General features: G+C 40.1%; 1 protein-coding gene across 4 annotated transcripts in view; it reads right to left on the minus strand.

Moving 5' to 3' along the window:
- Window positions 1-10,039: 10,039 nt before the first annotated feature.
- dync2h1 (dynein cytoplasmic 2 heavy chain 1) overlaps window positions 10,040-17,183 on the minus strand; it is a 108,178-nt gene continuing 101,034 nt past the window's right edge. For all 4 annotated transcript variants that reach the window (XM_078246350.1, XM_078246348.1, XM_078246349.1 and 1 more), the window contains 5 exons: window positions 15,559-15,648; window positions 12,794-12,903; window positions 12,639-12,720; window positions 11,302-11,418; window positions 10,040-10,858 (listed from right to left, as the gene is read on the minus strand). In XM_078246350.1, coding sequence (XP_078102476.1) covers window positions 10,697-10,858; window positions 11,302-11,418; window positions 12,639-12,720; window positions 12,794-12,903; window positions 15,559-15,648 — 561 coding nt within the window. In that variant the 3' untranslated portion in view covers window positions 10,040-10,696. The remainder of the gene's footprint in view (window positions 10,859-11,301; window positions 11,419-12,638; window positions 12,721-12,793; window positions 12,904-15,558; window positions 15,649-17,183) is intronic.

Genomic DNA, 17,183 nt, shown 5'->3' on the forward strand with positions numbered 1-17,183 from the left:
TTTATTCACGATTTTGGCTTCCCACGATCAAATTCACGTGATCGAGCAATATTTAAAATGTGTCATTCCGTTCATAGAACGCTCCGGATCAAAGTTTTTTTTTTTTCAAAGCTCCGTAAACCACCTCCATGAGCCAATCAGAGTTGTTCCCTGCACCGCGCAGCTTAGTTTAGATGTTGACAGTCACAGAGGACAGAGTAACGTGAGGAAAATTCCACAACAGATAGCAGCAGTCGGTCATAACTCGTCACGAGGTCTACCAGTTTACCAGTAAACGCAACATTTTGTCCCGTCTGTGTTGTTTTTCAGACAACAGCAGTGACCAGTGCTAGTTTGAGTCTTTTAGCTTATAGCTTTAGCGGCAGACTGTTGTACGTCCCGCTGTTGGAATCCTCTACAGTGAAATACAGTCACACTACACCGTTTAGCTGTCAGCATTTTAGCTGTGTTTAATCCAGTTACTACTGTAGCTAACGGTATGCTAACATTACCTGCTGTGTAACGTGTTACTAGTGTTTACTAGCGTGACATGCAGCGATGTTTCTGTTGCCTCTAACGTAGAGCTGGGCAATATATCGATATTGTATCGATATCGTGATATGACACTTGATATCGTCTTAGATTTTGGATATCGTAACATCGTAATATGGCATAAGTGTTGTCTTTTCCTGGTTTTAAAGGCTGCATTACAGTAAAGTGATGTCATTTTCTGAACTTACCAGACTGTTGTAACTGTTCTATTATTTGCCTTTACCCACTTAGTCATTATATCCACATTAAATTTTTTTTTAAGATCAATCGATTTATTTATTTTTTTTAATCATTGAAAACACAGAACAGATAAACACAAATTGAAGTTATATCCACATTACTGATGATTATTTATCAAAAATCTCATTGTGTAAATATTTTGTGAAAGCACCAATAGTCAACACTACAATATCGTTGCGGTATTGATATCGAGGTATTTGGTCAAAAAATATCATGATATTTGATTTTCTCCATATCGCCCAGCCCTACTCTAACGTCTGTTTTTCAAAGTGCAACACAGACATTCAAGTGGCACTGTAATCCACGTTACTATTTTGCCCGGTAGATACCTCTTTAACATGCGCCGTTAACGTGAACAGAAAATTGCGTTGCCTGTATCTTTTCACATCAAACACGCATGTGTGGAAAGCGGTCGCACAACAGCTGAAATGGCATACTCCTTCATAGTATCCTTCAACAAAGGAGGAATGTAGCACAATATGGATGTGAAAGCAGTTATAATTAGTCACTATGTGACAATAAAATTTGTTTTGTTTGTTTAATCGTGATCTCAATATTGATCAAAATATTCGTGATTATGCTTTTGGCCATAATCGTGCAGCCCTGTCTTCCACGCATAAAATTCAGAGCAAGATGTGATTCCTACATCCAGCAGCATTTGTTCTATTGAAATGAGTGGGTACAAAATGGTGCCCCGGTGCTAAGTGAGCTTTGCAACAGCCCTTGCCATCTGTTGAGCATCTGTACAGAATGAAAATGGTTTTGCAAAGACAGCAATTCAGGAGGTACTGACAACTACAAAAACTGCTGAAGCTGACTTTAAAAAAGGATGCTGGGCAAAGTGCAAAACACTCTAACCCAAATGTTTTCAAGCTGCATGCTCAAGGCACTCATAGAGCCAAGGTATAAATCCCTGTCGTTGGCGATGTTCAACTATTGTGCTCTGAATGCTATTTGAGAAACTTGAGTTTTTCTTTTTCAAAAAGGCCAACATCCTTAAAAGAACTGCGATTGAGGGAAATCACAACAGATGATTTTAAAGATGTGTAATCCTCTACTCTGAGTAAACGTTACTTCCTTGCATTTTTAAGAGAAAGGAAGGGGTGAAGGGAAAGAAAAAAAATATGATTATGTTGGTATACGTGCAGTTTAGTGTCCCAAATTCCCCATACAATGTCCTTAATTATGATCCTGCTAAACCACCTGACGTGTTTGGGTTGTGGTTATGGTTAAGGTTAGGGCAAGCTGTCTCAAATAAGACCCTCATCATTTGGGACACTGAGATTTTAGAAAATAATTTGGGACACTAAACTGCACGTATACCGATTAGGCTATGTTATATGATAATAATGTAATAAAGTGTTCTCTTAAAGGTGTACTATGCAGTTGTTTTATCTTAATTTACCTTAACTGAACAGCTTTGGAGTCATTGGAATGGTTATATGACTTTTTTCGAGTTGAATGGTGGTCGTCTCGCTTCCCCCTAGCGCCTGTGAGCGGAAAAACCACCCTTGCAACTTTCGGCCGGCAAGCCGCCGGCCTCAGCGTCAGGAAGTATTGCGTGATATCAGGTCTTGCGATGTAACAAATTGATTCACGGCACTGCACACATACGCCCATTCAGGAACCAGCTAAAAAGGTAGCGATGGAGTTTTTCACACTATCGTCATGGCTGAGCCGGCAAAAAAGAAGCAGAAAGTTAGGAAAGCATTGTCAGAGGAACCAAGGGGGTAAGCTTCGCTTCAGAACTCAAACCTCCTATGGCGCCATTTTGATGCTACCAAACAATCACCCGACGTTAGCATTCCATTGACTGCCATTCATTTTGACGTCACTTTGACAGCGAATAACTTTACATCTGAAGCGTTTAAAGACTTTTTTTGTCCATTGTTTATTTCTAAAGAAACATGACAATGTATAAAAGGCTCCATTACCTTGTATCTCACGTTATGGCTCCGTAGCAGACGTTTTTATAAAAATAGGCTAACGACTGTGTCATAACCATGCGACTTACTGTTGCATAGTAGAGGAATTACCGTATAGTACAGGAGAAGCTCGCAGGCAGTTTCGACTTACATTAGCTGTTTAAGTTTAATTACTAATGTTAACTAGCATTTTAGTTAGCAATAATTAGCCTGTGTCCATGTTATCTCCTTACATATACCTACGCTCTCCGTCTCGGCAAGATTCGGAATGATTGAGATTTCTCTTGGCGCAGCTACCAGAAGACTTACAACTCTCAGACAGGTTGCTCACTTCACATTTACGTTGTCTCTCTCAGTTGGAGGCTGAACAGTAACGCTCAGCGCTCACCGGAAAAGTGTTTCTAATATCCTTCACTGGTCTCCGTCCAGATCAACGGGATCTGTTGGTCCATTATATACTGTCTATGGGAGGAACAGAGAAAGAGGAAACGGAAGACTGACCAAGCGAGGAGTCAGACACAAATAAACATAGGAGCTGCCAAATATCTATTCTGAAGCTGTAGGGGGAGCTCTGTAGAGAAACCTGCGAGCAAAAAACGAGAAAACAGTGAAGAAATGGCCAAAACTGCATAGCGCCCCTTTAAGTCTGCAGGGAGAGCATAATTAGTAAGCAGAGTTGGGAAACTATACAATAATGGCATGCTAAACACATGCTCACACATACAGGCAACACACAACATCACATATCGCCAACATAAAGTTTCATTTTATAATCACAACCCCAAGGTTGTTTTTGCAGGCGAAAATGTTAATAATAATGTGACATTAACCTAGACTTTTCTCACAATGGTGCAGGGAACAGAAAATAATGAACTGGCTTTTGGGCCTAACCATTTTAACCAGTCAATAGTCCTAAATACTGTAAAATATATATAATATATGTGTAATATGGAGAGATGGTAGAAGTCCTGAAGGAATTCTGTCTAACATCTAGCAATAATAAAATAATCCCCTTAGTCTGCAGGGAGATCATGGATTAGAGTAGAAGAGAGAGAGAGAGAGAGAGAGAGAGAGAGAGAGAGAGAGAGAGAGAGAGAGAGAGAGAGAGAGAGAAACAAACAGTATTATGTTTAAGTTGGTGTTTATGTTATATTTTATGTTGCCAGTTATTGTCAATTTCCTTTTATTTCTATGTTATCTGCTTTGGCAATATCAGCAATGTATTGTCATGCCAATGAAGCTCTTTAAATTAAAAAATATTGAGAGAAACAGTAAAGTAGGACGAGATTGTTTAACAAGGCAAATAATCGGGAAAGATAAGTGAGAAGAGAGCAGGGGAGGAGAGGAGAAAGGGTGAGAAAAGGAAGTAGAGAAAAGGGTGTAAAGGCGCAACACAAGAGTTATCTATAGACAAATGGCAGAAAACAACAGAGGAGAGTAAAGAAGGAGAGAACAGAAACAAGATGAGGCAAAGAAAGAAAAAGAGCAGGAAATTCCCCTGAAGTGTGTTTGCGTCTCTTGAGAGGATCAAAGATCAGAGTGACGAGTGACCTTGCGGTCATCTGTCAGCCCTTCTGACTCTGCTGGAGGCAGGATATCTCTCCAGGGAAAGACCACACTGAAACACAGAGATAAACACACACACATAAACACACACACACACACACACACACACAATTGTACAATATACTGAGGAGAACATATGTGTGTTCACACATTCCCACTCACACATATAAACAAAGCAAAGGCATTAAAAAACTCGTCGCACAACACAAAAGCTGTGTTTTCACAGAGTAAACAGGATGGTGTCATATTACATTATAAAGGTTTTCACTGTACATATTCAACTTTCTCACATTCTGTCTGGATTTTACACACTCACAGTACTTCATACTGTACTGTATATGGCACCCACATATACAGTAAGTATATTATACTTTTAAAGGATTGGTTTACCCAAATTACAAAAAAGCTGACTGACAAATAATTCTTAACACACTTTCTAGAAATCTGTCTGTACTCATCAACACTTTTTTTATTGGAACAACTTATTTTGATTTAGCTTTAACACAACAGGAACTACTTAACGAGGATAAGGTCCTTTTTGTAAATGGCTGACAACTTGTTCTCTATTTTATTCGCTCCAGAAGCCAACTCAGTCTTTGAAACAGCACTGCATGATACCATAGGAAACAGCTGCAATACTGGAAAGATTTTATTTTCTGCCATTACACTGCATTTATTCTCAGGGCATAATACTGTTGCTTCTCACACAATTAGAATTATGTGAGACCATTTGGACCCTCCATCTTTTCAATGTGGGTAAAAATGCTGTGCAATTATTTTAAAGTGCTCATATTATGATGCTTTTTGGCATTTTCCCTTTTCTTTATTGTGTTATATATCTTTTTTGTGCATGTAATAGGCTTCCAATGTGAAAAACCCAAAGTCCACCCCAAAGAGACCTACCATCTTCCAGAGAAAATACTGTTCACAAACTGCTCCAAACAGCTCTATTGTAGTCCAGCCTTTACTTCCGTAACGAACGTGCATCACTTTGTAACACACGTTACAATAATGCTCGCCTAGCTGCTAGCGTGGCACGCCCTCATACTCTGCTTCTGATTAGCTAGCATTGCTTACCTGTGTACTGCGCATGTGCGACTCCCAACAAAGATGGAACAGAAGTGTGATGCCTCACTCTGTAGCTAAAACAGAGAGCTCAACACACAGGGTGAAAAGAGGAGCTGCAACAATGTGCAGTACAGAAATATGGTGTTTTTTGAAAATTAAACAATGTAAACCTATTCTGATATAACCTCTAAATACAATTATGAACCTGAAAATGAGCATAATATGAGCACTTTAATGTTCATTTGGGATCTTATATTGTTATCAGCCGGCGCAGGATATTGTATGCTGGCTGAGGCAGCGGCTGACCACTTGTACAGTGCCTTATTAAAATCTTCCCATCCTGGATGACAGAGCTGCCATAAGGAAAGGTCTATTACAGGATGAAGGTATCACAGATATCATGGAGGTAATGTTGCTACAACATGTCAGCTCAGAGATAAAAGGACACAAATGTTGCATCACTTTAATGAAAATATGAACCTTGCATGATCACTGATTCAGTTACAGTAATGGTAAGGATAGGCTAGTGTGTTTATATGTAGTTTGGTGGTCATTTATTATGTAGTCAGTTATGCACTAAACTTACTAAAGTTAAACACAAACAAAGCACTAAACAAACAATGTAAAATTTAAAAGCATTTTTAAAAAGCTTTTGAGGTATAGGAAAAGTTACAGGGTATACATACAGTAAATGACATATACTGTTTACATGTCAAATCAGAAATATAGCCAACATGCTGTTATAGATAGTGTTAATAAATCCAACTGACCATGCCAATGTGTCTTTGTGTTGTGAAATATTTTCATTAATCAACAATTTCAAATAATGAGGCTAGCAATATTAAACCATTTAATATCAACAAATCTCATGAAAAGACTAAAACCAGCAGTATGTTAGTCCATCACCATCATTGGCTCTCAGGCCCATTTGTTCCTGTCGAATATGTACATCTTTAGACATGAATCACACATATGTTGTTTATTTAAAATAATAATAATAATAATTTGTTGGTTTTCGTCCTGTCTTGCAATTTATTGACGGCAAGGAGACACATAAAATATCACCAGACTTATCATTTGATGTAGATACTGTATGTTTGTTGTATTTTATAAATAGAATGTGGCAATAAATACATGTTAAAAGGCCCAGTATTAAACACTACGTTTTACTGAGCAAATACAGTAGAGGTTAATGGTCCTGATCTCTGTGTCATCAAATCTGCTGGAAACCAGTTGGATCCCATTCCTCCTCTCCAACATTTTGTCCTCCTGCCAGAGATGTTTCCCATCTCGCCCCACACCTCCTCCACTCTGCTCCCTTGTAGTGTTTTTTTCGAGCACTTTTCTGTCCTCTTCCTCCTGAGCATCCTGTGGATGGTGTTAGCATTTCCTCTCACTTCCCACCCCTGAAAACCCTCTGCTGAGGTGAGACATACTGTGACATCTTTTGTAATCCACGGTGTTTATTGGAAAAACAGCACAGTGAAATGTGGGCATCACACAGTGTGTCCACAGTGAAGCTGATGGAAGTAGTGGGAGATACCAAAGGTGTCATCCCTAGCTTCCTCAGAGACCAGGTTTCAGCCACAAAGCCTGCTCAAAATCCCCGAAACAAAATAAATAGCATTGTGCATACTAGAAGTGGAGCACATTAGTCAGATGCAAAAAAAAATAAAAAATAACTCCAAATTTAAACATTTTATGGTATTACTGTTTGGCTGTATTATAAGTGAGTCATGCACTTAGTCAGTCACATACAGATGGCTGTGGCACATCTGAGGTTTCTGTGGTTCTTTCATTGAAACGTGGCTAAAGTCTAATGCAGCAGTGATTAACATTTGAAATCTGGAAACGTACTTGAGAAATCTCACCTCATGCAGGAACCCAAGACATTTTACTTCTATTGCTTTATGGGGACCCACCAGATCTTGGCCCAGTTAGTGTGCTGGGTTCCAAAAGTTAAAATATCAAGGTCTGATGCATTAGACAAGCTGCGTAAGAACAGACTCAATGTTGTTACATGAAGAAATCTGACTGTATTCTGAGATGGAGTGATTACATATCTACAGGATAGGAAAACAAATGAAAAGGTCAGGCGTTGTTCTGTTTATATCCTCATGTTTTTTAGTATTTATTTGGACTACATGTTACAAATATGTGTGTTAGAAAGATTATCACATAGAAAAAGAAATGTTTACATCTGACATAGGCAAGCTTTATATAATCATTGTATTGTATTGTTGGTTAAACAGCATACAGTAGGAAAGCCCCAAACACTGTGAATGGTGGACGTCATAGAAGAATGAATGGAGGAAGTTGAATTTAAGAGGTTCACAAAAGAAGGGGAATGGAGAGAAGATGATGATTTGAACTCAGAAGACAGAAAAACACGTTTTGTTTTATGTCTGAGTGGTGGATTTCAGGAAAGTGACTCTGTAAAACACATTACCTTTGAAACAAGCCCTCTGCAAAGCATTTTCTGTTTGCTGCAATGCTGATGTTAATATTCCACCTCTGCCTGCAGGATAAGTAGTCAAATCAAAACTTAAGGAATAGTTGTGCAACAACACTTGCTGTTTTGAATGTTGAATTTTAAGAAGCTTTTGGTAGATTGCTAAACTCAGGAATAATAATCAGGTCAAAGGGGTTTTCTCTTGTTTTTTTCCTCATATCATTTAAGATTGTAGAAAAGGTACACTATGCTTTCTCCATTATGTATAGTGTACTTTTCTGTATATTGTCATCTAAACCAATATTTTGCACTTTTGCTTGTTTATTTGCATATGGAAAATAAAAATTTGATCACAAAAAAAGATTGTAGGAAAGGCGAAGAACAAATCAACTGTCAGCTCTGTATTGTAGTATTATGTAAGCCATTAACAATGTATCACATGAATGAACATTATCTCTCCCTCTCTTTCACACTCTGCCCTCGTGTTCATTTTCCCATAACTCCCACCCTACTTGTCCCAACCTTCTCCATCCAACTATTTCCCTTTAACCCCTGCTCTCCTCCCAACCTCTGTCACCTGTGTCGTCCTTATTTTTCTTTTTCTCTGCAATTTTCTCATTTAGGTTTTATAGTCTTTTTCTCGCTCCCTGCATCATCCCTCTCTTTCTCTCTCTGCCTTCATCCCTATGCCTCTCTTTCACTCTCTGACCCAGAGGGCTGTGTTTTGCCGAAATCCAATCCTCTCTCTTTTTTAAACCTGCTGTTCCATTTCACCCCCATTTTGTCACACTGCAGTGCACACACAATACCCGCTCCTCCCTCATTTCAACCCTTTTCTCTGTCTCCACAAACTCACACACATTCACATAAATGTGCACACAGACACACTCACAAACATTTGCACAACTGCATACACACAGGGTTGGAAAAAAGCCAGATACAGGAAATAAAACGCTTAATTAAGCCAAAGAACAAATGTGATGCTCTTGGTTGGGTTGAAGCACAACCACACACAAACATACACATCTTACACCCTCCCTTGGGGTTCTGTGGCCATCCATCACAGCTTCACGGACTCCGCTAAACCTCAACTCAGAACCAATCACGCAAAGGTTAGGAACTAGCTGAGTACTTGTGAATGTGTATGTATGTATGTGTGTGTGTGTGTGTGTGTGTGTGTGTGTGTGTGTGTGTGTGTGTGTGTGTGTGAAAGAGAGAGAGAGAGAGCCACCATTTGCTTTTGGAACAGACACCTCTAAAGCTCGTTTCAGCACTATAGAATGAGCAGATTGAACTGTAATCTGTATTGTTTACTGTTGAACAGTTGTGACTTCTGATAGTGGGAGGTGGAGGGTCAGCCCAGCTTTGTGTTGTGCTTTGGAAATATCATTCTCAACTTCTACACTGATAATACATGCTGAACTTCAATTCAGAGAGTTTCTCACCAACCACCTTACTGGAAGCATGCACATGTAGTAGTAGTAGAGGGAGGCAGGAAGTACAGCCCGTTCTGGCAGGGGAGAGTTCAAGCCCGACCCGGCACCTCTCTTTAGCCTGCCTCTCTTAGTTATGCTATTATAATTCTAGACTGCTGGGGAATTTCCTTCCTCCCTATGACACAATGAGCTGCTCTTTCATCTCTCTTTTCATTTGTTTCCTTTTATGTGCATTCTTCTCCCAGAAATGCTTGTTACTAACCTAGCTCTGTAGTCCTTATGTTTCTTCTTCACCCAGAATATCGCCTTGGATTAGGGTGGCACCAAGACCTGGGTCTTGGGTGCAGCTGTCGCTATGGACCTGCTACACCCTGCTACGCGCTGCGATTCCCTGCAGTGTCCGGCTGCGTCCTGCTGCGTCCACCCATGCTGTGCCACATTACACCTCGTAACGCCCTGCTATGACATGAACTACTACGACTACCATTGTAGTCACTGTTCCATTATCTTTATTGTGACTATTACTGCCACTGTTCATCACACCCCCAACCGGCACCGTCAGACAACGCCTACCAAGAGTCTGGGTCTGTCCGAGGTTTCTTCCCGAAAGGGAGTTTTTCCTCGCCACTGTCGCAATAGCTACCGCTAATGCTTGCTCTTGAGGGAATTACTGTAATTGTTGGGGCTTTGTAAATTATAGCGTGTGGTCTAGACCTACTCTATCTGTAAAGTGTCTCGAGATAACTCTTGTTATGATTTGATACTATAAATAAAACTGAATTGAATTTTAGTGACTACTACTACTAGAAAAATGACAATAATGACATTTATTTCATCTTTATTAAATAAATACGAGCTCAGGCAACAAAATAACTGTGAAACAAACATCCAAACATATGTGGATAATGTTGCCTTGTCTTCACAACCTCTTTAAACAAGGTAACAATAATCCCTGATGTTTACACACTATTTTATGAAATGTATGAGGTGAATAGTGTTTTATGAAACTAACAGTATAATAATTCAGGTACTCAAAATTGCCTGAGATCCAAATAATATAATGTGTACCGTATGTCTCATTAAAGATGTTACTGCTGCTCCATTTTGCTTTCTGGTCCATTAAAGGAAAAATAAAGGACTTTTCATTCCAGTATTAGCATTGCTGTTCCAAAAAGCAGACCACTGCAAAGTCAGTTATTCTGTTCTCTTCTCCTTTGATGCTTTCCCTTGTAACATATTATGCAAATAATCACGATATACAGTAACTGCATGTTTAAGTTTTTGGTCTCCGAGCTAAGGTGCTTAATTAAATGAAGGATGGCGTCAGTATCACAGCCTGACATTTTGGAGTGTTAATAATTTGTCCTGTTATTTGATGCCCCAGTCAAATCCACCTTTCATGACAATATTATCTTCACCTGAGGCTTACAGTGCTCACAAAAAGCCCCCGTCGTTACGGTCTCAATGTACTTGTCCTTTCACTGTTGTTTGAGAAAGAGAGCGGCTCCAGTCTGTATCCACTGGTTGGGGTTCGCTCCACAGGGAAGACAGATGTGAGTGACCACCTTCACCCTCTCTGAGCTCGTATACAGAGGCAGCCAGATACTCTCCTCTGATGCAGCGGAGTCAGCGGCAGAGTTCTGAGATCAAACGCAGAACACACAAATTAATAAATGTATGCACAATGACTGTATATTCAAGAGGTTGACATGTATTAGAATGATAAAATAATATGTGTTACCCAGCTACCCCACAAACACTAATGAATGATAAATAAATACGCAAACATCCCCATGAGTGAACGTGTTTAGCATTCAGCCACAGACAACTGCTTAGACCTGAATACATCAGTCTAACCATCTAAACGTTTCAGATTGAATAGCTAAATGCCCTGGGATTTACAAAAAGTCTATCACTGTTAGTTTCATGATTATATTAGACAATATACACAATCTAACAGAAGCACATATATGGTTCTTTGGGCAAAAGTCCATGTCCTGTCCATGTTTCACACCAATCTGAATGTCAGACAGACAAAAGACTGAACTTCCTTGGTGTTGCTGTTTTAAACACAAACACATACCTGTGGAACCCAGGCCATGTAGCAGGGTGGGACAGCCGACACACTGGGAGAGTCATGTTGATTCTCACAAAGATGAACACCGTCAAAACTGCATCCCTCCAACTGGAGACCTCCGACCTGGAAAAGGAAGTAAAGAGATGGTGTAAGAAGCAAAAGGAGGCAAAGTAATGGGGGAAATAACAAAACCAGGACAAAGTGATTATAAAGTAAGGAGAAAAAAAACAGAGAGAAGAGATTATAAGTAAGTAAATTGTTTAATTTACTTCTTATAATCTCTTCTCTCTTTTTTTTTTTTCAGAGGGACAGGATGACACAGTTTAAAAGTCTGGTGAGATATAAATAGATGAAAAGAGAGAAATAAAAAGTAGAAAAAGAGCGCATGTAAACAGAAAGAAATGTAGCGCATGAGAGGAAGACACACATTGCTGTCACCAGATGAACTAGCATGTTATGCACATTGTACATGAGAGAGTGTTTCTATGAGTGAATTCAGTCTAGTGAGTCAGGGATTTTCCACAGTAGAGCAGACAATAAAGGGAACTCTGGCGTCAAGTCAGACATACACAGACAACTACTAAATCACCATAATCTGGGCAAGAAAAAGCAAGAGAGCGAGTGAGAGAAAAATCCAGAAAAGGCTACACTGTGTGTGTGTGTGTGTGTGTGTGTGGGAGAGAGAACTCATTACTTCCCAACAACTATCCCCTTTCTTTTTCTCTGTCAGATGCCTGAGTATTTCCCGTCCCTCCCTGCAGCTGCAGCCTCTTTTTAAGCACTCACACCCTTACCCTCTCTCTTTGTATATATTAACTAAGTGCAAGGCAAGCCGTGCCAATTTTTATTGCCATGACAGAAAAGAAACAAATGCCTAAAAGTATTTAAATTGTAGACAATACAATTACATCACCCTGAAATCAGAGCACGAAAGGGAAATAAATTAAGACTCACTGTGGTATTGTACAATATGTGCTTCAGAGACGCAATATGTGTGTCTCTGTCCTTTAATTGTATGAATTGCATGAAAAAAGCAGAGGAGACCAGAGATGACTGGTCTCTAAATGATGCTGTCAAAGGAAACAGACTTGTCTCTACAGTAATAAATAGTAGCAAACTCTTTGCTTTCTTTCTAACTTTCTTCTCTTGTTCAGGTCCTGCCTTCTCATCTGCATCAGTATTCTATTCTTGCCGTCTTTTACTCCATTATTTTCCAATTATCACTCAGCCAGAGTCTGCAATGTACAGTATATAGCGCCAGTATTCTGCAGCTGGATGGGACAGGTGTGTCTGCTGTCTGCATGCATGATCTGTATGGTAATGTGTGCTTGTCGTAATTCTACCTTGACTTGTAGCTTGGCCTGTGCAATAGGACTCCTCCATGATGAAACAAACACCAAACTATCCATAGAACAACCCATGGACCTAAAACCACAAAAAAAGATGTAAGAACGCATACTCTTTCTTTCTCACATAAACCCACAAGCATTCAGTGTACCTGGCAGTTTCTTGTCTCAAAGCATTGAGGAAGGTGTCAGGGTGGAAGAGCTCAGACAGATCCAGGGTGTCTGATAGAAGAGCTTGTCTGCCTGCACGCTCCACCCAACTCTGGATACACAGACATATAGAATAAAACAGGCACACAGATAATTGAAGCAAAAATCTAGCAAAGAACAAATAAGCACCTAAAGATAACACATAATTCTGGCATAAAATTGCATCAGTTTCACACAAAAGTCAGGCAAAACATTTAGTGGTTCAATGAAAGTTAATTTCAGTTTCGGTTCAAGTGATGAAATAGAGTATTTAATGTCCCCTTTTCTTTTCATCACCATATCAACAAGCTGATAACATTGAAACCCCAACACACACACACACACACACACACACACACACACACACACACACACACACACACACACACACACACACACACACACACACACACACACAATCCCATTTGAGCATGTGCATATATTGTACAGTATACTTGGACATATGGAACATGTATGCAGAAACAGAGATGTGTATGTGCAAAGACACTAAAAGTCAACAAACACTGTATCCATATACACAGCGTGTATATGGATGACTGGAGATAGACCCCTTCAAGCATTCTCCAATTTGTTGATCCATTCTTCCTTATTCAGCAACATCTTCTTTGATCATGTAAGCAGCCTCCTTCTGTGTCACTGCACAAACTACTTATTTTTGTCAAAGGCATAGCTCAGGACTAAACCCGATATATCTCACAATACAACCCATTTTCTCCGTTCTATGTTTTCCTTTCTTTTTTGAACAATGTTGCAGAGTGGCACAACAACTGATCTCACGGTCCTTTTTACACTTACAGCCAAGCTTTTTGTGATATACATAAGCCTGTATGGCTGCATTGGCCAGATTTAGACCTTGAGTGTTGACCTAAGATTGATTTTGATCTATTCTGGGCTTTTTTGCATTTCTTTTAACATGTAGGCAGTTTTCTCTAAATCATCATACACTAGTGGATTTTGGAGGTCAGCTGAAGAAAATTGCTGACAAATATAGGCAGAATGAGCAAACATCTGATCCAATCTCTATTATAAATGGATTCCTTTTTAGCACAGCATCAATCTCCACTGGCTTTAGAGATAAATTGGGATGAGCATTATGCCAAAAAAAAAACAATGCACAAATGCAAGCCCATGCCCACATTCACACAGGCACATACTCACAGGCAGATGCACGTTCACTCACACACACACACACACACACACACACACACACACACACACACACACACACACACACACACACACACACACACACACACACAGAGGAAGATGTGCACCAACAATTTTGGGTATTAATAATACAGTGAGCCAGTGTGTGCTGTTATGCATAGTATTTGTGTGGATATGTGTGTGTTAGCATTTGAGGGTTTTCAAGGTCGTCCTGCTCGTCTGGGGTGCACTGCTGTGCTGTTAGCTCTTTATTCTTCAGCAGCTCCACACAGCAGCAGCTCTGGCCGTCTCTGCCTTTATTAGGCTGATTAGCTAACAGGACACAGAAACACTGCTAACAGAGATATCACTCAGTACTGATGGGCAGAAAAAGACAGTTAAGGACAGCACAGCCTCCAGACTGACACACATGAAGACAGATGGACTGCAGGTAGACAGGGAGGGAGGATAGCAGACAGAAAGAAATGAGAGATGGCACAGGCAGACAAGGAGACACACTCTTAACACACAAACAGATGGGTAGACAGGCAAGCTGGCCCGCAGACAAACAGACACAGGCAGTGAGGCTCGCCCACATGAATAACGAAATGCATCAAATTCACATAAAAATAAACATTTCTGAGCATGTGTGTGTGTGTGTGTATTCTAGTCTGCCAGAACATACTGAGGTAGACATACAGTCAGACACAGACAGAGCCCTCATTTCCTGGCACCAACCAAGGGCAGACACTTCCTAGAACCTTATCCTTTTATATGATAATCTGCTTTTATTTATGAAGAGCTTTTGAAAACATTCGAATTTTTCAGGCATGGATTTAGTCAACACATTGCCTCAATCAGTCAGAAAATAATTTTAGTCATAAGCCAAAAGTACCTGGTCATGAGGGGAAACACCAGAAAATACTAAAGGTCTGGGCCATTGTGGGAAGGAAAGTCTGAGGTGCAAAGTCCTTTTTAAATCGTTTGAAACTAAATCAATTCAACAATGTCCACCCGTAATATTTATCACAACTGGAGGACAAAACTCCCAGTAGGATATTTAAAAGCATGATGGATTTAAATGGATCCCTCAATCAGTATACTAATGCTGATTAGGCAACTCTTAAGCCTCATAAGTCTCATTCCTGTGAGAGTACAGAGGGTTTCCCAGGGGCATCTGGGTTTTTTAATAACCAGTGAGGTCATCAGCAAATGCCTTGACTACCAGTTATTCCTCTGATAGTAGCATGCCTGTGTGACTTTCAGTTCCTGTAGGAATAACTAAAGATAAAACCATGACAACTATCACTAGCCAGATTCAAAATTGTTTAGAAATATTAAATGGTTATATGAAAGAAGAAGTTTTTGTGATTCTCTAAAATTAAAATGTACCATCCTATACAGTCTATGGTACCACCACAGCTAAAGACGGTACACGTGTACCGGTCTATTTATTGTAAGTATTCTATGTGTGCCTGTGGGAGAAATGGAGAGAGACAGATAGACTGACAGAGAAAGAGAGCACAGTACGTCTCTTTGTGCATACAAATGCATGTGTTACCTGTGTGGCGAGAGCCTGTGTTACTACAGCTCTGAGGTACTGCATTGGCTCTTCTGGTCCCTCCCATTTATTCTGCCATGTTAAAGGACACTGAGGAAACAAGCATAGAGATGAAGATAAAATGAAAAATAATATTTTAGCTGTGGATGTTCTGCAAACAGTAAGCTTCGTGCTTCAGTCAGGCTACTGTGTGGATGACTGAACGTGCCTCTCTCTCACTTAATAAACGCAGGTGTCAACCCAGAGAGCCACAGCATGCAAGAAGACTGCAGATTCACTGAGCTGTGTGTTAAAGACATTCTTCATGGAGAAGTAGCAATTGTCTGCCCAAAAAGTTGCTAGATTTGTCCCTCTGCTATTTTTTAAATAAAGTCTTAAAAGTAACTAAATTGTGGGATACACTGATAGACAATTGGTGTAAACCGCATACCACAATGTCCCCATCCCTGTGTTGCATTTTGTCTCCCTCTCTCCCCATCACTTAAGACTACCACAGTCACTACATTGTGCAAAAGACAGATAAACACGACAACATTGTGCCTCAGTTATTAAAGGGCATACACTCTACTCGGCTGACACTGTGGTCTGGCTAAAACAAAATTTGGCTAAAATATAATCTATGTCCATGTTTTCTGCCATGTCAGTGGTGACATTACCTTCTAAACTTCTGATCTCTAAGGGTTAGAGTTGGCAGATACCCAGATGAGTGCTTGTCTTACTGTATAAATATTTGACTTACAGTAACTGAAATCCACCCCCAAACTTCAGAGACTCAAAATATTGCTTTCTGTAAAGGGGACTGTATTTTTAAAGCGCTTTTCTAGTCTTAACGACTACTCATAGCACTTTTACATATTACAGGCACCATTCACACACATACATACACTGTGGCCGAGGCTGCCATACAAGGTTCCACCTGCTCATCAGATAAACATTCACACACATTCACACGCCGATGGCGCAGCATCGGGGACAATTCGGGGTTCAGTGTCTTGACCAAGGACACTTTGACATGGGACTGCAGGGCCAGGGATCGAACCACCCACCTTCCAATTGGTAGGCGACCTCTCTACCACTTAAGCCACAGCCACCCACAAGAGTACAGTTAATGTTGGATTTCTTTTAACAATAACTTTAGGACCTTTCCACATGCTTACTAAGTAGTTTTAGTTGCCTAACCGTAACCATACGTTAACCAAAGAGCTGGCAGATTCCAAAACACTCATATGTGTAGGTTGAAATGCTCAAAACGTAAATTTTTGGAAGGCAATGCAAATGCAATATTTGTGTGTAGGTGGCAAAAGAAAAATTGCCTCAGGAGACAACTGTTAACTCTGGAACGGGTCTGGCAGTCCATGTTGCTTAAACTGTTAAACAAAGATCAAAGTACTGCTTGACACACACACCACACATATGCACAGCGGGAGATTGAGGATTAAGAATTTGATATCATTCAAGCTATAAAGTCATAATGTAACTAAAAGGGACCTTGCATGCCTCTCAGCTGCAAGTCAACCATTCAGTTACTCTCCTGCTGTGTGTGTGTGTGTGTGTGTGTGTGTGTGTGTGTGTGTGTGTGTGTGTCACACTGAAGTGTGTGAGGAGATAAGCACGCAGACTTAAGT

The sequence above is a fragment of the Sander vitreus genome, chromosome 3, assembly GCF_031162955.1.
Source record: "Sander vitreus isolate 19-12246 chromosome 3, sanVit1, whole genome shotgun sequence".
In the NCBI taxonomy this organism is placed as follows: Eukaryota; Metazoa; Chordata; class Actinopteri; order Perciformes; family Percidae; genus Sander; species Sander vitreus.